The sequence below is a fragment of the Nannospalax galili genome, unplaced genomic scaffold (genome assembly GCF_000622305.1).
Source record: "Nannospalax galili isolate Female #2095 unplaced genomic scaffold, S.galili_v1.0 scaffold149, whole genome shotgun sequence".
Classification (NCBI taxonomy): Eukaryota; Metazoa; Chordata; class Mammalia; order Rodentia; family Spalacidae; genus Nannospalax; species Nannospalax galili.
Window position 1 is genome coordinate 1,710,795 of NW_008359763.1, and position 26,430 is coordinate 1,737,224.

The 26,430-nt window shown below is 50.6% G+C and overlaps 1 protein-coding gene across 10 annotated transcripts in view; it reads right to left on the reverse strand.

Moving 5' to 3' along the window:
* Positions 1 to 923: 923 nt before the first annotated feature.
* The window catches only part of Agap1 (ArfGAP with GTPase domain, ankyrin repeat and PH domain 1), a 511,278-nt gene continuing 485,771 nt past the window's right edge, over positions 924 to 26,430 (reverse strand). For all 10 annotated transcript variants that reach the window (XM_017795748.2, XM_017795749.2, XM_008823665.3 and 7 more), the window contains 2 exons: positions 10,051 to 10,306; positions 924 to 7,884 (listed from right to left, as the gene is read on the reverse strand). In XM_017795748.2, coding sequence (XP_017651237.1) covers positions 7,684 to 7,884; positions 10,051 to 10,306 — 457 coding nt within the window. In that variant the 3' untranslated portion in view covers positions 924 to 7,683. The remainder of the gene's footprint in view (positions 7,885 to 10,050; positions 10,307 to 26,430) is intronic.

Sequence of the window (26,430 nt, forward strand, 5' to 3'; positions counted from 1 at the left end):
TCAGGATTTGCTTTCAGGCATTTTGATAGCTGTTGGAGTGGTTAGAATCAGTGTCAGTTCCCTCTCAAAGGCTTCTAGATAGGGGGAGAAAACAAATTTATCCATCATTTTAGAACGGTAGCTGGTTGTCTCCCTTAGCTACAGGTGGGCACGACAGTATTGTAGACCAAGATTTGAAACTTTTAATTTACGTATGCTGCTTTTTAAATGTTACCAAAGACAAAAAAACAATGTGGAAGTCGGTGTACTCCCAAGTCTTTCTTTGCTTATTTTCCGGAAGACACGTTGCTGGGGTATGTGGTCATGTGTGGGGTCATGTGTGCACACTGAGGGCTGGGATGGTTCATGACGCACCCTGTACACAGAGGGCAACCTGCCAGGGGAGAGGGGCCAAGGACAGCCATAGTCCTCACAGGCGTACTGAGTGGTGCCCTCCCTCCCACACTGCGGAGGGCTCCATGGGGGTGTTGGGGGTGTCATCTTCTCTATACTCTTTTGATCTGGGTGTAATGATACAACGTATTTTGTATGAGGAAGTTGTAATAATAATCACAATAGTAACTGCATTAATAATGGGGTTGAGGTCTGGATGCATCTTCTAGCTGACTGCCACATCCCTGCCACTTGTGAGGAAGTTGGGAGGGGCCACACTAAAAGGTTAAGTATCAAGGTGCCTGTCAGCATTTCTATCCCTGTGAATGAGGACGGGGAGGAGACGTTCGTCCACCTTCCTGGGCCCTATTTTCTGGTCTCTGGCTGTAGGCTACAGGCTGGTTCCCTCAGGTGTGGGTGGCCTGTGTCTAGGACAAGCCTCCCATGAGCAGTCAAAACCCCCTCTTCTCTGCCTTACCTTCTCTGGGAGTGGAAAACCAATCAGTTGTGACAAATGACCCCCCACCACCAAGAACTGCACGGAAGCAATGTCGACATATTCTCGCGTCTTTATTAGAAAGAGGTCTCTACACTCTAGCCACCTCTCTCCATTACTTTACACGGTTTTCTTTTTCTTTTCCTCTTAGAATACTGTACAGCTGACACAGAAAATCCCAAGGCAGGAAAATACAAACCGCATATTTAATCTGAACAAGGTCATAGGAATTAACAAGCGAAATGTCTGCGGATGGTTTAATTACAGTACAAACACATAAATAAAGCATCAATCATCCATCGGGAAACAAAACTGCGAATGAGGTAATATAAAACAACCCGGACGGACCACCCACCCCCGGAGACTCCCCCATTGTGCTCTTGGCTACAACAGGTGACTAACTGCACTCAAGGAGGCCCAGGGGCTTTCCCTGTCCCCACCCAGAAATGTGTCTCAGTGTCACCTGACCTGCTCTGGGGTTTCTCTTAGGAAAGAAATTCTCATGGCAAGATAAGGACCTCAACAGAGGAGGGGAAGGGACAAGCAGAAGGAAGAGAACCACCTAAGGACCCTGGGCTCTGCAGGTCTAGCCCCAGGCTGCTGTCAGGGGCAGGCCACATCCTGTGCCTACTGGGAGCTCAACACAGACCCCTTTCAGGTTTTCAGGGCTGGGATCTCAAGAAGCTTTAAGACTGTATAAAAAAACAAACTTCAAAACAGTGTGGGGAGGTAAGCGGGATGCTTTGCAAGTGTGTGTGGGGGTTATTTCCAACAGGCTGGTGCAGGTCTTGGCCCCTTCTTAATGCCACAGAGCTGTTTTGAAAGCATCTTTTGCCTGTCTGTCATCGAGCAGCCAGGTCTCTACTCAACCCCCTAGCACCCTCAGTCCTGTCCTGGTGACAAAACTGCAGAACCAACAGGCGTGCTGTGGGCGCCAGACCAGAGCCAGGAGCCATGTTTTGACATGCAACAGTTCTCGGCATGCTTGGTCCCTTTTCTGTCCACCCTGGTGAGCCAGATGGGTCAGGTCCCTTGCAAGCACCTCAGCTATGGCTGGAGGACTCTCTAAGGTTCTGGTTTCTGGCCACGCAGGTCTTTCTACTCAGGACACCCCTCATCTAACCCACACACTCCAAGCTTTTCTCTTTGCAGCTTTCTGGGCTAGTGTGGACATAGTCCAGCACCTGGAGATTAGGGGACAATGCGATCTGGGGGTGGCTGTTCTAGCAGCCGTGTGCTAAGGGGCTCTGCTCACTGTTATGACCCCCCCCCATCCACACTCACACCTCTTGGTTCCTTCCTTTCACAAGACAAAGGCTATGCAATTCCCTGCACATAGAATTCCAGAGCAATCATTGTCTTTGGCGGGAAAGTCCATCATATGGCTTCATTCACGACCCTCCCAGGGGGACAACTGAAGATGCCACATGCAGGCCAGAAAAACAGAAAAAGGAAAAAGGCAAAGCCCTGAGCCGAGCTCTCACTCACTCACCGAGGCCTTCTTAGACCCCAAAGCGCCCACTGCCACCTCCAGGCCCCAAGAATGTTTTGAGCAGACAGGAGCAAACCCCAAATCAAAGGCCGCTTTGTAGCAAAATCGGCTCCTCCAAACTAGGGACCAGAAGACAGGTTACATGTGGACTCCTGCTGTGCCACTATCTCTGGGCAGGTGGTCACTGGACTGGCAGCTCTTAAACATGCCTGACCCAGGCTTGCCAAAACAAAGAAACCACCACAGATGAAATGTCCATTGAACTTTGACTCAGGGTGTAGACTCTTGTTTAAGAATCAGCAGGTGTACCCACGGAATAGGTAATCCTAGTGTCTGAAAATGCTCCTTGTCACAATGGGACTTCCCGAGGGGGAAAAGACTGTCTGGGACACTAAGGCCTGACTGGGTCAGTGGCGTCCTTCCCCACGAAGCAAGAGATGAGCCCTGACAGACGCTGGCGTCTGTAATCACGTGTCTCTGTTTCTTGGGTCCAGTAATGGGAATGAAAGTCCCAGGACTGTTGGCCCTTCCCTTCTCTTTCCCACCTTACTGGAAGGAATGTGACATTTTGGCTAAAACCTCCCTAATTCAGATGCTTGAACCACTGGGCCCCATCTAGGCCTGACATGAGACAGCAGGGTCCGGTGGTTCTCCTGGTCACTTGGAATCTAAGAGACACACTGGTAGAGGAGGTTTCGTGTTGGATATGAAAGGTCCTGACTTAGCTCTGGTGAGGGCAAAGGTGAGCTCACCCCAGGCTGTGACATCCTGACAGGGGCCCGAGTCTGAGGAGGCAGTGGGGGATAAATTCATTTCCTTTGAAGAAAAGGCATCAGTGCCACACTTCAAATTCCTTCCTGACTGCTTTTCAATTTGTTTGCTTCAAGGTCAGAAATACAAGCCAGAGGAGTTCTAGCAAAGCCTTGGCGACCTCGTAGGGTGGGAAGGACAGAGACAGAGCAGCTGAGGAGAGCCGGTCAACAGGCCTGGGTTTGCTCCTTGAAGACCTTTGTCTCCTGGAAGTTGGGAAGCCCTGATCACATGCCTTCTCAGCTACAATGTTGTGGGTCTTCTGTGTCACCAGACAGGGACAGAGGTTCCCCCGGTCAGTCCTGAAACAGCCTAAATGCAGGGAGGAAAAGGCAGAGACCCTGGGGGTAGATAGAGGCACCGACACCCAAGGCCTAAGATTCTCAAAGTTAGGGGGACAGGACACTGAAATGAGGACCAATGCATGTGTGTGTCCTAGCAGCCTCATGTGACTACGAGGTGAGGGAGACTGACAAGCCAACAGCACTGCAAGACTGGAGGGGAGGAGTCTAACCTCAGGCACGAGTGACAAGTGGGGATGGGGTGGGCTGCACTCAGCTCTGCTCTGCTCTGGAAAGCCAGACTAAAAACTTGGAGGGAGCAGGCTCAAGAGTGCCTCGTTCTCTTCCCATGGCATCGTTCCTGCTCACAGGCACCTCAGGAGGGACAGTGCCAGCTCCAGGGCTACACCAGGAGGCAGCTGGTCCCATCGCTGCATCCCCAGGACATAGGTTCAGCTGGGACAGATGTCTAGTGTGTGCAACTTTTTAGGATGTTGGAGATGGACACTATGGCCTTGCTTATGCTGGGCGGGTTCTCTACACCAAGCCGCATCCCAACCTGTTCCTTTTGGTCTTATTCCGTATTTCTGGTTTCTTGAGCATCCATCTCAGAGCCAGGTGTGATGCTGGTCATCGAGGAGGGACTCGGATGGGGTGATGTGGTTCAGTGATCTACTATGTGAGATCCTGGGTTCATTCCCTCCCCGCATCATTAAACCAATGCATGTCAATAAGGACTGACCCTCTACCTCCCCAGGGTTCTATGCTACATAAACTGTGATCTTACCGGGAGAATGGGACCAAAGGAGGTGTCCCTTGCTCACTCCCAAGGAGATGGACAGGGTCATGACTGAGGTGCTAGGCTTGGTCAACCCCTGTCCACTGAGGTCTGCTCTTGTGGGGCTGGAATCACAGCACCTGTTCCCTGAAGGGTTTTCTAGGTCACTGAGGAATCCAGGCAACTCTGAGTCTCACGCAGTTCAGCAACTGCCCACCTGGGCAGCAGTGGTGGTGCCGGGATATCTTGAAGCAGAAGAGCCATGTAGTTGGATGCACAGCCTGTCTGAGCCTGCCCCAGCTGGCTACGACCCATCAACAGAGAATGCTCGTCCTGAACACAGGTCATGGGGAGGGCAGGGCTTCTCATGGCCATCCCTTGGGGCCCCACGCTCCTGGCTGGCAAAAGTGGTCTCAGACCTGAATCCTGCCTTCGGAACTGCAGCTCACAGGCTTTATGCTCCAACCGGCCTCCCTGCCTTTTTCCTGCTCGTTTTCTTGATTTTAAAGCAAATTGCACCATCTTATTCAGATGTTCCTTTTATTTTTATTTTTGGTCTTTTTGAGACAGGGTCATCCTGTAGGCCCAGCTATCCTTGAACTCAGAGATCCGCCTGCCTCTGCCTCCCGAGTGCTGGGATTAAAGGTGTGCGCCACCACGCCTGGCTTCCGATGTTCCTTTTTAAAAGTTGTGTATCACATCAAAGGAAGTGTTTACTGGTGGGAATATTTTCAATGAGATCCCAACCCCCACCCCCATGCTGGTCACTTCTAACGCTGGCCCCTGGCCCTTGCATTACTCAGCCATGGAGTTAGCTTGAAAACCGGGGCAAGAAGGCGTTGGAAGGCCTCTGGGGAGAAAAGGACGTGGGGTCTGACAGTGAAGCACAAACACAGGCTAGCCACTTAGTGTACTCTCCCTCATCTGCACAGAAAACCCTGAAGGCCCCACTATGGCCTCCAGCTGCTGCCAAAACTCAGGCTCACGAAAAGCAGTTGCTTCTTGGATAGTTCAGTGTGGCTAAAACCGGAAGGGGAGGGACCTTGTGTTCTGAGGAAGAACTGATGATGTCAGAGCGACAGAGGGAGGGAACAGGAGTGAGCCATCGTGCATTTGGGCTGTGAAAGGTGACATGAAAGAAGAAGTCATGTGGGAAAATATTACATTATAAACACATATAATAATATGTACACACTCATGTACACCCCGGACAGAAGCCCTAGGAGGAATTTCATCTCTCTTCGGAAGCAGGCTCTGCTATGATAAAAGCATTCCTACAGTGGGAATTAACTACAATGAAATAATTTAAGAATCTCATTTATACTCTGTGTTTCTCTACAGAAAGTCTACGGTAAAGGCTACGTGGAGGCGAATGCGGATTGCGGGATTAGATGCGGATGCACTCTTCAAAAATAGCCAACACCATCTCGTTTTCTCTATTCACATTTAAAATAACTACACAGTGATGAATCGCAGACGGAAAATTAAATAGAGGGCTTGTGGAACCGGGGCTGGGAGGCTAGACCTGTGGCTTCCGCACCTGTGACGTTTTTCTGGACACTGGTTAGTTCCACCAAGCTGTATTAAGTTTAGAAATCTCCACGAAACGCCCACATATAAATTCTGTTTAAAGCTTTATTTTTGTTCCGATCTACTTTAAATTTTTTTTTAAAAAGTGGAAGAGGAGGAAAAACTCTTACAAAATATAAGGTTTAACATGTGAGAGCAGGGAAGGTCTCCGCAGACCGCCAGCCGTATGTGGCTTTGCATCTCTGGACTTCGGCTCAAGTAGGCCCGGCTTCCTGTCTTCCCCTGTGCCACACAGGCCCACTAGCAAGGCCTCTTTTCTTTTATGTGTCACGGTTTGGTGTTCTGGTCTGACTGCCATGCTGAAGGTGGTCAGTGTCTGAAGTACCCTGCACCCAGGCTGGCAAATCAGGCACAGTGCTAGGGCCAGAGGCTGGGCTGAGCAGGGCCTGCAGCGGAGCCCACACCATTAACAGCTGCTCACGAGGTGCCATGGTGAAAGTGCCTCGGTCTGGCAGTCAGAGACTCACCCCTTCCTGCCTCAGCCCCTCACTTTGTTGGCAAGAGTGGTCTTAGATCTCAATCCTGCCCGTGGGTCGAGACACACCCTTCCCTTTCTAACCTGCTTCTCCCCCCTTTTGATTTTAATAAGCAAACTGTACCGCTGTCTTATTGTGATGGGCTCCTTTACCAGGCTGTGCACCACATTAACGAAAGTGCTTGCTGCTGGGAACACATTCCATGTGCTCTGCAACCCTCTGATCTCAACTAGCTGCATGGTATTAGTTCACATCCAGTTCACTTTATAAATCAACAGAGGTGCCATTTGTCTGTACAAAAATCAATGCATATTTATGAACTTCTTTTATTCAAATAGATTTTCACACATCGTATCTGAGGCAGGAACCTGGGTAACTCAGACCATGTGGACTGGGAGAGCCTGAGACCTATCTGTCCCCGCAGCCAAAGGACAGAAATCTCTCTTAGGAAAAAAATAACCTTTTCCATATTTACTGAGTTCATGAAACACCTGAGAAGCGGTTTTCGGCCAAAATCATGATTTCTTTTTGAATTCCCCAGTTATTCTTATTTATTTATTTTTTTCCATTTTGTTTTTTAACCAAGGAGAATGGGGTCAGATAATACCCGGCAACTGAGTTCCTCTCTTTGGACTGAGAAATTAAACAGATACTAAATTATGACAGTGAATTTAGAAAGGAGGGCTCCAAGGGCTGGAGAGATGTCTGGGATAATATGATGCTTCTAAGAGTATTGCAATCACATCGTGGCAATCACCGGAGCGTGCCACGTAACTACCTCCTCGGCTAATATGCTTTCTTCCCGGTGATGACTAATCATGTTCTATTAAACAGCAGTAATGCTGGGCGAACTCGACTATACAAGTGTAATGAAGCCAGCATTCTCCCTGGACAGATTAGCTACAACTGATTTGACACCTACCATCATAAGGGCTTCAGACCTGACAAACTCTGTGCTTGCTTCTGATTTACGCCGTCAAGCTCCTCGGAGACGTGAAATCCAAGTGCTCCTTTCCGTAGAGGTGAAATGTACTGATGTGCTTAACTGCCAGTTAGGGGGGTCGCCCCTCTCCTTTCCTCCCGGCCCTGGCACTGTCTCTCTAGGCCCTCAGAACATGGGTCCCCCAGCCATGTGCTATGCTCAAAGACCCGAGGCCGTTGGTCCCTCCTGTGCTGCTTCTGGAGCGTGTGAAAAGGAATGGGCTCGGCGGCCTCTGGCCTCCTCTTCTCCCCTTGAGGGGGTCCAGGTTCGGAGATTTCATGGGGTTGAGTGAGTGGCGGGTGGACAGCAGGTGACCACCAGGAAGGGGGGGGCGGAGGGACTCACGTGCTATGACCTCCTGGAGCAGGCTGGAGGCAGTGGGATACCCGCTGCAGCTAGGCTGCACTCAGATGACGCTGGGCATCCTCCCGCTGCTGTTCCGGCTGCTGTTCTTCCTGGACAGGTTGGGAGTGGCCATGAGTACGAAGCGCTCATCGGGGCAGCCGTACTGCAGCAGCACGTCGATGCACTCCTGGCTGGAGGCCTGCCGGGCATAGGCCAGGGCTGTGTTCCCATGGGCATCTCGGGCCATGACGTCCACCCCATACTGTGGAGGCAGCGGAGCATGAGTTAGTGTCCCTCGGGACGTGAGGGCGGGGCGGGCAGGGCAGGACAGACTCTCACCCCCCCCTCCCCCCGCATGTGGCTTGAGCTGGACAGGGACACCTGGGGATCAAAGAACTGGGAGGGGAACTGGATATTCAGGTGTTGGTGCAGACTGTCAGGCTGTTTTCTCTGAAGGACTTTCCTCAGCTCAAAGCCCCTCCCCTTTGTGCCACACCAACAGGCCAGCTTTGCTCTATTTCACCTCTCCAATTGTAAAGAGAAATATAAGGGGCCGGCAAGATGGCTCAGCTGGTAAAGGCATCTACTGTTAAGACTGATGATCTGAGTTTGATCCCCAGAATCCACAAGGTGGAAAGAGAGAGCGTGCGCGCGCGCGCGCGCACACACACACACACACACACACACACACACACACACACAGAGGAATACAAAAATAAATAAATCCTAACCTTGCCACCCCCACACTTTTAAGTCTCTTGCTCATGGAAAGGTAGGTTCACATCTGCTTCTGCAACTCAGAGTGTGGGGGGTCTCTGAATACTCAGTCAAGGTGCAACACCACATCCAAGGGCTTCTGCTTGAGAAGGGGTGTGGCAGCTGGGTTTGTCTGTCCTCCAGTCAGCACACTCAAGTCCTCATCAGCCCCTAATACTTTGGAATGTGACAGCATCTGCCCCAGCCCAATGTGGCTGGTGTCCTGGAGGAGCAGGTGACAGGATACATGCCCACAGAAGAGACCAGGGAGGGCCATGCAAGGCACCATCTGTGGCTGAGGAGCGAGGCCTCAGAAGAGCCCTGCTGACCCTGACTCTGAACTTCAGGTTCCAGAGCTGTAGGACATAAATATCTGTGCTCTGGGTTGCCCCAGCTCTGCTGTTACATGGTTCAAGCAAAGTAAACACACCTGTTTTGTTTTTTTTCAATGTGTATCAAACGGCCTGCATTACTAGTGAGGGGACGTAAAGATGGATATTTGAGTGACTTTGATTTAGGACCTACATCTAACCAAATTCTCCCACTGTACTCCCTGGAAAAGTAGATTAACATGTGGAAACAGACTGGGAGGGTATCTCAGGCAATAAAGTACTTGCCTTGCAAGTGTAAGGATTTGAGTTTGATCTATAGAACCCACATTAAAAAAAAAAAAAATCTGGACGTGGTGGCGCATGCTTACAATCCCAGTTCAGGGGAAGTGGGGACAGGTGGATCCCTGGGGCTTGCTGGCCAGTCTAGCCTACTTGGCCAGTTCAGGCCAGTGAGATACCCTGCCTCAACCAACACACAAACAATCAAACAAATCCACAACAGAAGCCCAAGGTGGATGCATCTGGGGAACAGCACTCAAAGCTGTGTTCTGGCCTCCACGCACACATGCACATGTATACACAGACACACAGATGGAGACACTCATTACTTTTTAGCTGTGTTGGACTATGTTGTACTCCTGCCCCCAGGGTGGAGACACAGGAAAGTGGCAGTGATGCTTCTCTGGGCACTGTCCCCTCCCAGGGTACGAGAGGCAGATGTCCCTAGATGCCCTAGGAACGCAGGTGTTTCAAATCTGCTTGGTCTGCACAGACCAGGCCTCTCTGAACAACCACGTTATCCCATTTCAGCATTGTGAAAAATTCAAAATTAAATTTCAAATTTAAATGAATTAAAAAACAATTTTCTCTAGTAGAAAGTCATCAAAAATAGTGCCTGGAAAGCACTGTGAACAACTCGTACCATATCAAACCTCAGCTCTTGTGTTGCGTGAATAAAAACTCAAAAGATGTGGCAAGAAGTCATCCAGGTTATGTGCCCCAACCCTAAGAAGAGGATGTCGAGAAACAAATCCTCCGCCAGCATGCTTGAGCAACCGAGGTCCTCAAAAAGACACTTTCAGAAACTCTAGCAAATGCTTCACAAAGAGAACTCTTGTTCCTGCACACGGTCGGCGTGTTCCATGGGCTTCGTGCAGGGAAGGCCCATGTCCAGCCATCCCTGCTTCTCCCGTGTTCGTACCCTTGCGCAGGCCAGTCCTGTCGGCAGCTGTGCAGATGAGACACAGCGGCATTCTACAGGAGAGAGGCTGGTGGAGCAGACCAAGCCCATGGCGGCTCTGCCCTCTGCTGGGCATGCTGTGGGCATCCCAGTCACCTACCCAGATCAGCAGCTGTGCCAGGACCACGTTGCCCTTGCGGCAGGCCAGGTGCAGTGCAGTGCGGCCGTCTCCTTCCCCACAGGTCTCATTCACCTCGTCCCGGGAGCCATGGGCCAGCAACAGAATGATGGTCCGCAGGTCCTCCTCAGCGGTGGCATGCAGCAGCTGCTGGCCCAGGGAGAACTCTGTGCACGGCAGCGGGGCCAGGAAGAGCTTCTTCTCATACTTAGCCCTGATCCACCGTTCCTTCTCTTCCCTGTAAAACCACAGACAGGTACACTCACAACTGGGCAAGGAAATCGAACCAAAGCCCACGATCCAGCAGCTGCTGTGGTCAGGAGGCATGGGGAACGGGGTGAGGTCAGTCTCCTACTGGAACAAGGGAGTCCCCTCGGGAAGGCTTCATTCGTGGCTCTGAAGTGATATCTTTACTGTCTGCAGCACCCTCCCTCCTAGGAACTTACCCAAAATGCAGCTTCCCCAGCCCCTGGGTCAGAACCTCTGGGTGCTGTTCAGCCAGCCATTGTTGGGGCTTCTAAACCATGAGGTGTGTGGATGGCCTACCTACCACCAGGCTTGGTCTCTTTCCCTTTAGTGCAGAAGCTGCAGCCTCACCTTGCTGCCTGCATCAGCACAGTGCAGGGACAGACCCTATAACCCAAAGGCTCAGCACAGTGCAGGGACAGACCCTGTCCTAGTTTGTTTCTCCATTGGTGTGACAAAACACTTTGACCAATATCAACTTGGGGAGGAAAGGGTTTATTTAGCTTATATATCCTAGGTCACAGTGCATCTGGGAGCCCAAGGTAGGAAATCGGGGCAGGAAACTGGAGGCAGGAGCTGGAGCACAGGCCACGGAGGAAGGCTGCTTACTGGCTTGCTCCCCTGGCCCACCTGCCCAGGGGTGGCACCACCCACAGTGGGCTAGGCCCTCACACATTACTCATCAAGAAGGTGCCCCATGGGCATGGCCACAGGCCAGTCCAATGAAGGCAATTCCCCAACTGAGGCTCCCTCAACCCAGGTGTGTCAAGTTGACACAAACTATCCAGCAGAGACCCTATAACCCAAAGGCTCAGGGATCTGTGAGCAAGGGGAGAAGTCCCCAGCAAGGTGTGTTTATGTTCAACCCCCAAGTGAGCTGCCTTATGCTCCAGAGACAGGACAGCAGTGGCTCCATCAGAGGGTATTGGTGCCCTCTCAGGGCATGTGCGAGCCACTGCCCCCAGGGTGTCCCACCACCTCCAGAAGGAATCACTGCAGTGGGTCCTCTGGGAAGGGCCCATGCATGCCCTACTGCTATAGACACATCTGTGATCTCTTTAGAGATTTGGAAGAGGCTTAAGGGGAGGTAACAGAATGTCATTCCTTAAGGGAGCTATTAGGGTTCCTGAGAGAAAGTGTACCAGGGCCCAGCCCAGGAAGGAAGTGGGTAGCCCCTGAGGCCAGAGCAAAGCCAGGGGCAGGGGGCAGGGTGAAGCTGGAAGGGTGTGGACTCTGGAGCATAGAGCCCAGATGCATGATGGACATGGTGGCTTGTCCCCAATCCCCAGCACAACCTGGAGGACAGGAACCCCCAGAGCCTAAAGAGGACAGGATCCCAGCTCATCACAGGAGATGCATCACAGAGATAGAAGAGGAGACAGGATGCGGAGAGGCAGGTGGGGAAAGAAAACTCCCCCAACAAGGTGTGTTTATACAGATCCAAAAGAAAGGCCCCAGGTGAGCTGGACACATCGTCTGGGCTGTTAAGGGTAGACTTGGGGGCTGGTTTGCCAGAAACCAAACCCAAACCCAAACCAAACCAAACCAAACCAAAGAGGACAGAACAGACACTGAACTCAGCATTTCTAGGACAGGAGTGGGGGCAAACATTTAAACAGGAGAAGCTGAGGTTTCATGAGTCGCTCTAGAGAATTTCCAAGTAGCCTGCAGTGTACTCTGTGAGGTTGGGACACAGACTTTTTTTTTTAACAAGGATGATGCAGAAAGCCAGCCAGCCACAGACAGACAAAGAGACTGTAATTACACCCAGGCTTCAGTAAGACACAGCTTCACACCGGCGTCTCCTAAAATCCAGACCCTCTTCCTGAAATAATCAGAGTACATAGCTACCAGCCACAGGGAGGAATCAGTCACCTTCCCCACCCTCCAGAAAGAAAACTCATTACATTTCTGCTTCCCCGCTCAGAAGAAAGGCCTCTTTACACCTTTCCCAGTGTTTACATAGCGCCTGGTGATCTAGTGTCCGGTTAGCCCTAATCTGTTTTTAAATACTTAGGTAAACAGATTCTTCCAGGAGTAAATCTGGATTAGTTTTGCTTCACTTCCTGGTACATGTGAATGACCCTTGAGTGACCCCCCCGACTCTTCATTCAGAAATCTCCAGGACAAACACTTGGCTACAGCTGAGATGGATGGGCTCCCACAACTCTGGCGAAGCCCTCATGCAAGTCTGCAGTTAGACAGGGACAAGCACAGCACATTCAGGAAATTGGCGTTCTGGAGAGACAAGCCCTGGTGCTTCTGTCCCGAAACCTTGTTTATAATCTGCTACACATTTGCTGACGTGGTTGAGGAATCAGGAGAAGAGAAAGGATTGAGTAAGAAAGGCTAATGGGGTAGGAGCTGCCCAGACACGCAGGTTCCAGTTTGCTAACTCTCATTTTGGGTAGACATTCACATCAGACTGTCTTACTATGCTCCAATTGATTTTAAGTCATTGCCAATTCATTCAGGGGTAAAGGGATAAACTTAACATTGGAACTCTGGTTTTAACTGCAATGATTAAAATTTCATTTTCATATTCAAAGACCCCAGCCACAGACTGAACACAGACCCTTGTCTCTCACCAAGGATATCGCCAGGACCTGCTCAATGCGGCTTTAGCATCAGATGGAATCATGGCTCTTTAATGAATCTTGGTGTTCTTTTTCAAAACAGAAGCTTGCAATACTGACTTCTGGGTCCCCTGGCCTCTAAGGGGGCCAGAAAGCCAAGCAAAGACACTGATTTGTATCTGACCTTTTTTTTTTTTTTTTTTTTTTTTTTTAATTAGTAGCTGAAATCCAATTAGTACGAAAACAGAGCCTGGCCCAGGGCAGTGGGGCTTTATGGGTACAAATTCAGCCCCCCCCCCCCCGCCAATTAATGCTCAAGTACTCCTGTTATTTTAGACCCTGTTTTCTGTCACTGCCCACCAAGGCAAGTATGCCCCAATGTGTGGCTCCATGAGCTTTCGCCAGTGGCTGCAGGGAGGGAAGGGGAACCCTGGTGATGTGGTGCTGTGAGGCCACTCTCTCTGTTACAGATCTTGGGTCTGCTCTGGCTTTTCTCTTCTGGATGGTGCACACCATTACTGTTCCCTTCTTGGACCCATTTTCATCTGTAAAATAGGTGTGGGGACACTTACTCAAGGCAGGGCTGTTCAGAGACCCAAGGTAACACATGTGGACAACACACCGACCACAGCAGCCCTTCTACAACAGCTAACTGAAGAGACTCCATCTCTAGTCACAGCACACACCAACGTGGTAGCGTGTAGCTGGCGTGCTGAAATGCTTGCTGGCGCTGGAGGTTTCTAAGCTGTGGTTTCCTGTTACTATTAAAAGTCCCAGAACTCACCATAGGGAGATTGGTTGCTCTTGGTCTAGTGAAGCCCACTGGTGTCTTTTGAGTCCCCTGAGGGTGTGGAGGTCCTGTAGACCCAGGGCAAAGAGGGCTTGGCTGATTTAAGTCATCCTGTGGTTGTCAGCATGGTTAGGGCTAAGTCTGGGGACACCCAGTCCTGAGAGGCCTAAGGCTCCTCAGATATCAGCAAACAGACCGGCTGAATCCAAGTTCACATGTTGAGGCTTTAGCTGCTGGAGTGGCTGGGTTTGGAAACAAGGTCTTCAGGGAGCAGGTCGGGTTAACTGAGGCCTTAGGGATGGCTTTCTGAACCACTATGGTGGGAATCCATAAAAAGCAAGAGGTACCAGTATGCATGTGCATCTGTCTCTGTCTGTCTGCCCCCTCCCCCCCCGCCCCGCACACATTCAAGCCAGGAAGAAGGCCTAACCAGACACCAGCCCTGCCCACCAACTACCATGTGCCATGCGGTGATCTTGGTCTTCCAACCTCAGACTTGGGCGAGATCTCCTTCACAGCCCGGCACGTGGTGCTTCACCATGTGCCGAGCCCGCCTTCCCACTGCTCTGACGATGGTTTCTGTTCCACAGAATGTTCTGTCACCACCAGCCTAGGAAACCACACTGTCAAGGCACAGCAGCTCCAACTGTGACTCTGAGGTCCCTTGGCTATGTGCTCCGTCACCCCCAAGGAAGGCCAGTTCAAGAGCGGCGGAGCCGGCAGTAGATCACCTCACCTCATCCAAAGCCCTGGAGGGCCACTGCTCATGGCCTCTGTTAGCTAATGAGCTAAAAAATGAATTATTAGCAAGGCTGCCGTCAGCAGAGAGGAGGGGCCAGCTTCTCATCAGGTCTTGGTGCTGACACACCTTTAAATAAATCAGCTGCAGGGAGGGGCAACCTGACAGCCATGGACCCCATCCCTAAAAATGCGAAGAGAAGACACCTCTTTAGTGGTGCCCTAGCCGATACCTTCTTTCCTTCCTGTCTGGAACGGAGACCCGTGGGCCTCTCCCTTCCTCTGGACATGACTATGATCTGCCTGGTGTTTGAGCCACAGACTGGAGTGACCGAACACAGGACTTGGGTTAGAGAGCAGGACTGCAGTGCAGAGCCCTGAGGCCTCCTGGGTCTGCTGGGTTCAGCCAAGCACTGTGGTCTGACGGACGCTGCCACCCCTGACTTCAAGGAGCAGTGACTTGGTTCAGTCCCCAGTGTCTATGCAGAAACGATTCTCTGGGTTATATCTCACCTGAGGCCAGACAGAACTGGCTGCTGGTAACACGGAATGCCAAGGGATCCCCAAACCACAAAAGTGGCGAAGGCCAGGACGGACTGTAACGGACTTCATGGACCTCAGTCTCCTAGAGCCACATCAGTGTCCTGTCCCGTGAGCAGAAATCAGGAGTTTCACAGAGCGGTAGTGCCAGGGTAGAGCGTGAAATTGACCAGAGCTCAGGATGTTAGCAAGGAAAACGTTGTCAGGGTTGTGGTGAGACCCTTACCCCAACTCTGAGGGAAGTAGCTGGGTCAGGGGCTCTTTACCTTGTGGTAAGCTGCACCGGGCTCTATGCTGGGGTCTTGGGATCCAGTGCTTACATGAGCGCCCTGTGTCTAAGCGCAAGACCCTGACAGGAGCACTGACCACAGGGTTGGGCTGTGTACTCCCAGAACTTACAGCTACACTACACTCATACAGACCTTTGCTCACCTCAGTGAGCAAAGCCGGGGCCTTCCTTGCATGAATTTCATCAGGACATTATTGTGACAAACTGCTTTAAAACGGCTATGCTATGGCGGGTATGTGCCCGCCAAACTTATTTGTTGAAATTGCAACTCTTTTTTTTTTTTTTTTTTTTGCAGCTCCTAAGATAATGGTCGTAAGACCCAGTGTCTTTGATTGCATCACAAGGCAGATCAGTGCCTTACCAATGATGCCGAGGGACTTTGCTCCTTTCTCTGTGAGGATACAGCCCCGAGGCTGCCATCTCTGAAGCAGAGGCTGAGCCCCTAGCAGACTCCAACTCTGTGGACTCCTGATCATGGACTTTATAGCCTCCAGCCCTGAGTGGTACATTTCTAGTATTTACAAAGTGTCTAGTCTAGCTGTGCAGGTAGCTCAGTGGTGGAGTACTTTGCTAGCAAATCCAAGGCCCCAAGTTCCATCCCTAGTCCCTCCTCTTTGTCCCCACAGAAGAAATTATTGGGAAGTATTTTATTACAGCAGTCCACTAGGACTAAAGGTAGCATACGCTAACCTCTCCCCCACATCTCCCATTTTTGTTTAGGTGTTGAGGGAGCCAAGTGGTGGGCTTGAGACAGATCCATGGGTGGATGCTGGGAGGAAGGGGCCAGAGGTAATGGGAGGGAAACAGTCACAATACATATGCAGGAAACTGCGAAAAACAGAGGAAAGAAAAAAACCCAGATGGGCAGTGCGAGGAAGAGTGTAATGGAGGGTTCCCGATGGTGCCTGTCAAGGACATATGGAGTACGCCATCCACTGGGTGGGGCCCGATGTAGTTATGTTTTAATTACAACAACACTTGGGGAGGCAGATCTTACCATCACCCTGTCTCACAGGCAGAGGTGAGAGGAGGGAGAGCCCCCCCCCCCAGGGGCAGAGGTGCTTTGCATGAATCTTCCCTAGGGTTCTGCTGCCTCCCCAATCAGGAAACTTCTTCCTGTACAGTTACTACCTGGGAACAGAGGCCAGATGGCCCTGCAGCCACTGTTACACCTGCCCACAGAGGCCTTTGATCAGCTCCATACCTGGTTAGATATGAGTGGTCTGCAGAGAGAGGTTAGAGTCCTGGGCACCTGCCAAGGCAGCCATGCCTCACACATCCCTCAAGTTTAATTTTAAAAGACAGTTCAATTCTCTTTCACACATCCAGAAATGATGTTGAAAGTCCTCTGGTACCCCTTGGGGGAAGCTGTTTCTGAAAGGAGCGATGTGGTAAGAAACACACACACACATACAGCCACACACACATACACACAGCCACACAGCCACACACACACACACACACACACACACACACACACACACACACACACACACACACACACAGCCACATGTGGCTGGCAGACTTCAATGGACTACAGATCCAGAACACCAGCATCACTGCTGAATTGGAATACTCCAGTACCACAGGGGCACGCTACTTCCAGGAAACTACTGCGGCACATCTAGACCAGGACCACAGATGTGTAATGCTTCCAGGACAAAAGATCCAGAGCACGTCTATCTGGGCACATGCAGACCACCCACACTGAAAGCAGGTTAGAACACGTCCATGACCACAGACCCAGAACAAGCCTACAGCCACAGATCTAGAATAATCCAACAGCCTGACCTAGTACATGCCCTCCACTCCAGATCTAAAGCAATGCTGCCACTGCCCAGGATATGCTAATAATCTATCAGTTTTCCCTCCTCATTTTGTTCCTTAATAAAATTATCTACAGAATGATTAAGAACAATAATTTAAGAATTAAGTATAGACTAAAGAGAAGGCATATTAAACTTATGGGGAAAAGTTGAGGGGAAGAAAAACAGATCCCAGCCTGAGGCTGAAATCCTGAGAGTGCTGAACCACCAAGTAGGACCCACTGGCAAGGACCACGGAGTGTGGCCTGATCCTTGGTGCCAGAGAGGAGCCACACGCAGGGCGAACAGCGAAGACCACAGGGTGGGGGTGCTGGGAGGGAAGAGGAATGAGGGTCGGACACGGTACTCCTAGCCCAGGCTGGTCATGAACTCACTATGAAGCTGACGGTGGCCTTGAACTTCTATCCTCCTGCCTCTGCCTGAGTGTGATATCACAGCCTGCACTACCATGCCTATTTTAGGCAATGCTGGGGGCTGAACACAGGGCTTTGTGGTCTCTGCACAAGCTTTCTACCAACTCAGCTCCATGCCCAGCCTGAGAAATCGTCTTGCTTCCTGGCCTTCTGGCCTTCCCTCAGTTGCTGGGCATGCGAAAGCTGCAAGGATGGTAACTGTCCTCAGCGGGGCTTGGGTTTGGCAGGGAGGGTTCAGCACCCTGCCAAGGGGTAAGAAGGTTAATGGGTGGATTCCCAGAAAGAAGGTTTTTAACAAATAATCACAGAGCTTCTGACTGGCTTTCAACATGGTCTTGGCTGTCTAAGAGATGTGTCACTGAACACAGACATGGGGGTGGGTAGTCAGACAGCTCTTGGTAGTGGCAGGGAGTCTGCTGTTTTGGCTGGGGTGGCATTTTGGTGTGACTGTGACTAGCTAGCTGCCCCTCTGTGGCTTGTCCTCAGCTATTGGAGGCTTGGAGAACTTAGGGCTTTTCCTGAAAGTTCACTTGCTACCAAGGCCCATGGGGAACACATTCTTATCTAAACCCTTCCCCCAAATGATCAAAGGCCCAGAAGCAATTCTGTGTACGCATGTCACTTACCACATCACTCCTTCTGGAAACATCTTTTTCCTCTACAGACCACGAGGGGATTTTGAAGACTGATTTTATGGGTGACCTATAGCAGAGTGTTCAGGACAAGAAGAATGCCCCTGGGGTGAGGAGGTGAGCCAGGAAGAGCCACACAGGGTCCTGAGCTGGTGACAGATGAGGAGAGGAAGGGCAGAGGAAGAAGAGAAGACAGAGCTAGCAGTAAGGAATTTCCAAAGTGCTTCCTGCCTCAAGCAAAACAGGAACTGGGAGAGGAGGCATGGAAGAAGGCACTGGAACAATGTGCTGGGGCAAAGGGGGGCTTCCTCCCTGCAGGGGAAGCCCAGGCCCAGTGCAGGCTGAGCACCGACCCCTGCTCGCATGCATGCCTTCTCCCAAGCAGCGTTGCTAGGGGTCAGGCCACAGCACTGAGGACGGCCAACAAAGACTGATGGATATTTATTCCTTAATTACTGAAAGCTTTTAAGAAACTGGCCACTGTAAATCCCGCATGCAGGGAGCAGGAGGCAACAGACAAGGATTTATGCTCCTGGGGCAAAGACAAAATAAATATCCCGTTTGACTTCTGATCAATAGTATGAGTGTTTTTGCCACCCTGCAGGGTGTTTTATGAGCATAGGGGAACAGAACAGGATCATTATTAATTAAATAAAGTCAACCATATGAGGCTTATTACTTCTGCAAGTCACAGTTAACTGTGCTGGGCCATGGGGTCGGGCAGATCCGCAGACAGGTACAGGTTCAGACAGCCCTGGAGTGTGATAACTGCATGCTCAGGTGTCCCTGCTGCCCAGAGGTTGCCAGGACTGCACTGCCTGGTGCATGCTGTGTGGCCTCAGAGGACACCTGGGTAATAAGGGGGGCTATCCGGAAGACTAAGCTTGGTCTCATGGCAGGCTTTGATCTGGGGTCTGGCTGGCACTTGGAGCCCTTAAGGCCGTGTTGGCATGAGCGCCAGGCCCTCTCTACACCTGCCTGTTAGGAACCTAATGGAGCTGCTGGGACATAATATTGGAGCAGGCCAAAGAAGCCCCAAGGCCGCAGTCCAGCAGATGGATAGCCGTTTCTGGGTTTTCCTTACAAACCCTTAGACCTAGGACCCTTCTTCAGCTCCAAGTATGGCAACCGCCAGAGTGCATTTTAAAATTTAAAAAAAAACAGAGCAGACAGCCTCTGCCCAGCACTTAGAGGACTGCCAGTCAGCTGGCCACAGGGCAGGGAAGAGAAAGGGACATGCCCCACAGTTCAAGGCAGGCGAAGCAGGACAAAGGGGTGGCATGTTCCGTCCTCACCAGATTCCATGTTAAAGCCTTAACTTTGGAGGTGACAGTCTCAGGAGGTGGGCCCTCTGGGGATGGTTAGCTCAGGTCAGGAGGGTGGAACCCTATGGTGGAACCCATCAGAGACCGCTCTGCTGCCCGAGGGCCCGTCCAGGAAGAGTGGCTTCAACAAGCCAGTGGTGCTTACTGTCAGCTGCCGGCCAGTGCTGAGCTCATGGGCTCTATTCCACTGGCTATCCTCGGTCTCCATAACTGAGCTACCTTCCATCCTTCTGTGAGTATGATGGCAAAATTAGAGTTGATTCAAAAGTGCCTAAATGAGCTATTCTTAATCTTAAAAGCAGGAAGAGTCTGAGTGTGGTGGTTCTCAACTGTAATCCCAGTACTCCAAAGGGCTGAGGCCGCAGAATTGCTGTGAGTTTGAGGCCTCCATACAGAGCACATCCCAGACTGATGGGCAGCCCTCTGTAAGCCAGGCAGATGCTCTGTGTGTCTCCCAGTTTTGGAATACATGCTGGTAGACACCTTGGTTGGGCTGAAGGAGGGTTTGGTTTAACAGTCTACAAGAAAACTGCAGTCTGGGCTGTAAGGTAGAGGGCCCCTCTCCAAAAATCAAAACAAAACCAGGGCTGTTTTCCATTCCTTCATTTTGATAAACTGGCCACTTTGTGGCTCTGCTTTCTTTAGAGGTGGCCTCAGGGGATGCCACTCTCCTACTGGCCTGGGGCCAGGTGGGCCGGGTGTGTCTTCCCTCATGGGGAGGCTGGAGAGCTTCACTCCCCACTAGTGGCCAGCAGAGCCTGTCCTTCCTGCCAGCAAACAAAACTGGGTGGGGTTGGTGAGATCTAATCAGATCAGCCAGGACCAGGTTGGAGAACTGTGTCTGCTGGGTCGCTCTGGCCACCAGGGCAGTTCTGCTGGTGCACACCAGGCTCTGCCACAGTCCTATTTACCAAGTGGCTAAAATACTAAGGATTCGGACGGTGGACCTCAGAGGCCCGTCTCCCCAAGGATCAGAGAAGGATAAGGTGTCAGTGAGAGCTAGGAGTGGGAGGGGCAGGCAACCTGGGTACTGGCTCATGAGGAGTCGCCCAGGAGGCTGCAGGGGTCTCACCCTGTCCAGGAACTGAGCTTGGTATCTGTCAGCTTTGTAGGCCTTGGAGGGGGGGTATGGCAGGACCAGGACCCGGGCAGGCACGCTTGGAGTCTCCTCCACCAGCCCTGTATTCAGACCTCTGGTAAACTGGCTCTTTAATTTATTTATTTTCTGTATTTTGACACAGGGTCTCCCTGTAGCCCCAGCTGGCCTGGAACTTACTATGTAGACCAGGCTGGCCTCGATCTCACAGAGATCTGCCTGCCTCTGCTACCTCTGGAGACAGGAAGCCAGTGCCTAGCAGCTGGTCCAAGTCTGACAGGCACTGGGCTGGATGCTCAGGATGACCGACTGGGGTTGCTGGGGTACACTATGGGACAGCGTGGAATTTGGCACCTGGAGCAATGGACAGTGACTGTCATGGATGGAGTTTCTTTCTTTTTCTGGGAGACCATAGGGCATTGGAAGCCGAGAATGGGAAGGGACGGAGGCCCTGATCTGTGGTGGAGAGGAAGCCCTCCATGACAAATGGAACAGAAGGGGCAACAGTTAGCAGGGGCTACCCTGGAGATGGGCGCCTGAGGCCAGGCACAGCACACAGAAACCCAGGACTGGAGGGGCAGGTGGAAAGAGATTAAAAACAACTTAGGAATCTAACTTCCAAGCAAATGACTTCAGAAAATGCCACACTCTTAAAGAAACATCCATACCGCTACAGAGTTAGCCAAGACACAATTTCAGTGTTTTCCTCTATTTTCTAAGATAACACGAGGTGTTTGAAGGACCTGCCCCAAGTCCTACCTCCAATCACAATCTCTGTGTCTCAGACCCTTCCCACCATTTTCTTTTTGCAGACAATTTTGTAAGTTCATTGCAAATTGTGTGTGTGTGTGTGTGTGTGTGTGTATGCGCACACATGGGAACACCTCTAAGCTACACCAGTCACACAGTGGATGCATTTGTGCCTTGGCACTGTAAGAAACAAAACAAAACAAACAAACAAAAAAACTGTCCATTTTAAGGCATAAAATCCCAAGAAATCTGCCAAGCCATAGTAAGCTTGGGTGAGTGGAGTGAGGCAGTCCTAGAGTCCATGTAATGTGCCATGAAATGCAGCCAGACCTTGGTGGCCCTCCCGGCTACCCTGGTGTGGAGCCTCCATCAAAGCGAATTAGGTCCTCCGTAACAGTGGCTGATGTGATCAGCTTTGGAACATACCATGTTGTAAACAGATAAGGGAGGAGAAATGGTCCTTTTCCTCTGCTCGGGACACCCTACGACAGACGCGGACCCTCCCTGGTGAGCACGGTTACCCTTTAAACACCAGGGAGAGGAAACTCAAGGCTGCTTCTGTAAGGAAAGGCCAGGGGAAGAGGAGCAGATACAGCACAGGGTCTACCAATGGCTTCTCAAAGTGGCCCTCAAAACTGACAGAGATGGTCCCAGGTTGCTGAGCCACAGTCCATTCAACAAAGCCACAGGGACCCCCAGCAGTTTCCTGGCAAAAATTGCCAACTGCCTTTAAGAACTATAATCCTTGGTGACACTGTTTTTCAGACATAAGACTATTATTGATTTTGAACAATAAAGTATCTTCTTAATGTAGCTTTTCCTTTGAGTCTGGGAGCAGAGGTTCCCACAGCCACAGCCACCAACCCTAACAAGGAGAGAGGTTCTGAAGGCACTGAGGATATGTAACCGCAAAGACACTTAAAGGTAATTTGCATTTTAACTTTTCCCAAAACAGGAAAACAGGAAAGTGCTGAAGGCATTAATAGGATTAGTGGTCTGGGCCGTGCTGATCTCAGTGGGCGGCGCTCCAGACCCTCCTTACATTGTGCTGACAGCGGATCCTCTACCCAAGAGCAGATAACTCTCTTTCAGAGGAAACCCTAACAGTGAACAACTGCTGGTTTTTCCTCAATTACTCCACAGACATTAAAAGTACAAGGCTTAGGACTGGGGAGATGGCTCGGTTGGTAAGAGCACTTGCTGTGCAAGCACGAGGACCTGAATTGAGAGATCCGGCACCTACATAAAGCACCAGGCCAGGAGTACACATCTGTAATCCCAGTACTGGGGAGGCCAAGCCAGGGGGAGTCCCGGAGTCTAGGTGAATTGGCAAGGTCCAGGTCCAGTAAGAGGCCCTGTCTCAAAAAATATGGTGGAAGGCGCTGGAGAGGGGGTTCAGTGGTTAGGAACACTGGTGGTTGCTCTTGCAGAGGACCTGGGTTTGGTTTCCAGCACCCACATAGTGGCTAACAACCATCCATAACCCCAGTTCCAGGGCATCCGATGCCCTCTTCTGACTTCTATGGGTGCTGCTTCTGGAAAAAAGGTTTTCATTGAGACAGTCAATACTTAGTATTTTAATATCAAAAATTCAAAATGTGAGGAACCAGTATGGCATTTGTTCCAGTGATTAAAAACAGGATGACCCTGTGTTCTGGACATTCCTTTGGTAGCTACGTAACTGACAGGAGGGAATGGAACAGACCCTTAGCTGTCCATGTGCCCACCAGCAGTGCCCAAAGAGCTGCTGAGAGGAACGGCCCAAAGGCCCAACAGACATGTGTGGGCAAAGGTGGAGAGAGGGCTCTATGGGATGTTACTCTGTGCTGCTAGGAGACTGTGACACAGGCTATGCCATGGATGAACCCTGAGAACATCATGTTAAGTAAAATAAGCTGCACAAGAGAACAAGCATGACTCCACTTACAGGAGGTCCCTGGAGGAATCAGGGTGGTGGGAGTAGACTGGTGGTTGCCAGGGGCTAGTTGGTGAGAGGGAGGAGGCGCTGGTATTAACAGCTCCAGTGCAAGATGGTGGGAGGGTTCTGCGGCAGACAGAAGGTGCTGAAGGCTGTGCACAACGTGTGGCTGTGTTTAGTGCCAGTGAACGTGAACTTCAAAGAGTTAGGATTCAACGAGTAGGTTTTAGGTCATGTATGTATGTATGTATGTGTGTGTTTTTCTTTTCTGATTTAATTTGTTTTTACTTTATGTGGATGAATGTTCTGCCTGCATGTATGTACATGTACCACATGTATGTAATACCTGTGGAGGCCAGAAGAGGGTGTTGAATCCCCTGGAACCCGAGTTATGGATGGTGGTTAGCTGCCCCGTGGGTGCTGGGAATTGAACCCAGGTCTCTGTAAGAGCAGCCAGTGCTCTTAATTACTGAGCTATCTCTTATATTATGTATATTTTGCTACAACCATTTAAAAAATATTTTATTATTTTTATTTCATGTGTATACGTGTATTGCCCTGCATGTATGTGAGTGCACCCGTGTCGTGCAATGCTATGGAGGTCAGAAGAGGGCTTCGGATTACCCTGGAACTGGAGTTAAGGACAATTTGTAGCCACCATGTAAGTGCCGGGAATCGAACCTGGGTCCTCTGCAAGAGCAGTCAGTGCTCTTAACTGCTGAGCCGTCTCTCCAGCCCCTACAACCTTTCTTTTGAGGCAGGGTCTCGTGTAGCTCAGGTGGGCCTCAAACTTGCTATACAGTCGAGGATGACCTTGGATTTCTCATTCTCCCGCCTCTAAGTGCTACGTTACAGGCACGTGCCACCATGCCCCTTTTGTGTGGTTCTAGGGACTGTGTGCCAGTCAAGTACTTTATCTCTCAATCCCATCCCAGCTGTTCACAGGTCTGGCTGTTGTGGGTGAGGCTGCTATGAAAGTTCCCAAGCATGTTGTGGTGTCAAGTTTTTATTTCTCTAGCCAAAATGTCCAAAAATATAGCTACTAAGTCCTGTGGGAATTATATATTTCGGTTTATAAACAAAAACAAAACTAAAACTAAAACTGGCAAATCTTCTTCCAGACTAGAAGTGACCAGCATGGTAGGATTTTAAAAACACTATCTGAGGGGCTCATCAGTTAAGAGCATTGGCTGCTCTACCAGAGGACCCCAGTTCAATTCCCAGCACCCACATGGTGGCTGTCAACTGTCCCTAACTCTAGTTCCAGGGGATCTGATGACCTACCCTGGCATTTGTGGGCTTTGCTTGGCATGGGTGCACTTATACACACACAGGCAAAACACTCATACACATAAAATAAAAATTAAAAATAAACACTATTTGATAAAGATCAAACAACATGATGATGAAGAGAGTATCTATTTAGTTTTTGGTCTTTTTGAGACATGGTCTCCCTGTAGCCCCAGCTGGCCTGGAACTCCCTATGTAGACCAGGCTGGCCTGGAACTCACAGAGATCCACCTGCCTCTGCCTCCCCAGTCCTGGGAGTAAAGGTGTGTGCCACCATACCAGGCGAGAGTAGGTTTTAGAGAGATTGACCTCCCCGTATCACACAGCACAGTGTGTTGCAGACCTCATCTGAGGGCAGCTTCCATCACATCCCTCCAAGATTCCTGGACAGACAGAGGCAGAGACTCACACCCTCAGCCATGCCAATGTGTATTTAGAAAAGGTGACTAAGGAGATGGTATGCGGATGTCACGTGATATATTTATAACTATGTTTAAAAGACCTGTAAGTGTGCTCAAGAGAATCATATTTTAAGATGGTGAGTAGTAATTGTGAAACCTGTTTCTGCTGGCTTTCAGCAGAGAAGGTGAGAATAGCAAAGCTCCGAGCAGAGGGACGCACCTGTGACAGGGCAGTCCCCCTCCCCGCCATAGCTCTAAGGTCTTGGCTCAGATTAACTACCTGCCTCTCCACGCCTGTCTCCTGTCCTTTCATAGACTCTATGGGGACACATTTGGATATTACTGAAAAAGATAAAACACCTCTAATCTGTTACCAATTAGAAGAAACATGTGAATATTATTTTCTCATTTGTGACTGTTGAGCGTGCATCTCAGAAACCAGAGAGAACTAATTGGAATAATTATGCTTGCTCCTGAATATTTCTATTATGCTCTAGAAATATGGGGGCGGGTCTGTCCTCGAAGCAAGTGCCTGAGGGTTGAATGTAGCCACAGGACGTCAAAACCTGGCTGTGAACTGCTGCTGCTTCCCGGCTGGTGCAGTCTGCCCTGTGTGGCTAGCACCCTGCTCTGGGCAGGCTGCAGGAGCAGTGTGAGGAGCCAAGGTCCACTCACCCAAACCCGCCCATCCTGGGGATGCATTTGCCGTGGAGGAGCTGCTGACCAAGCTGATTTATGAGAGGGAGCGGTGTGGGTTTCTTTTCCCCTCCCCTTCCAAACCTAGTTATCCTGCGACTTGAGTGACTAACCCTGAAAATTGGTAATTTCTTGGTGCTTAACAGTAGAAGGTCCGCCAATCAGGAGTGAGGCATGCTAATAAATTTATAGGGCGTTATACGCCAATTAGAGCTCACCAGGCATTCAATGCCAGCGAGGTTACCATTCCGCAAACGCACTTTTTATGGCCCACACGCTCCAAGTTCATCCCATTTATATATTAATGCTGACTGTAGGAACCTGGAGCTTGCAGCGGGCAACCTCCCTTTTCCTCAGGGCAAACATCTCTTGTTCTGCAGTGGGGCAGGGGTGGCACCCCTGCAGGGTCAGATCTGCTTTGGACTCCAGGCCTCACCCTTGGGAGCAGGCCACCAGGAGCCCCACCACTAATTCTTTTCATCTAATATTGGAGGGTTTAGTAGGGGCTTTATCTCTATCACACAGTCACTGGGCAGAGACACACAGCACACTGGGCACCAGTGAGGCGCTGAAGTAAATGGGAATGGAGGAAACAGGAAGTGTGTGAGCTGGGACTTTGCATAAAGCACTGACTGGACCAACCTTTTGTTGTTTTCTTTGGGGAAAAAAGAAAAAAAAGCTGTCCATATGGACTTGCGTCTAGTAGGCTTGGAAGCGCCACTCACGGGAGCCGTCTGGTTGCACCTTTCCGTTTGGACACTGGGTACTTGCCCAGCCTTGCTCTTTCCTCTCTGTGGTGTGGGTGTCCCTTCCTCCTTGGATGTTTAAGGCCAGTC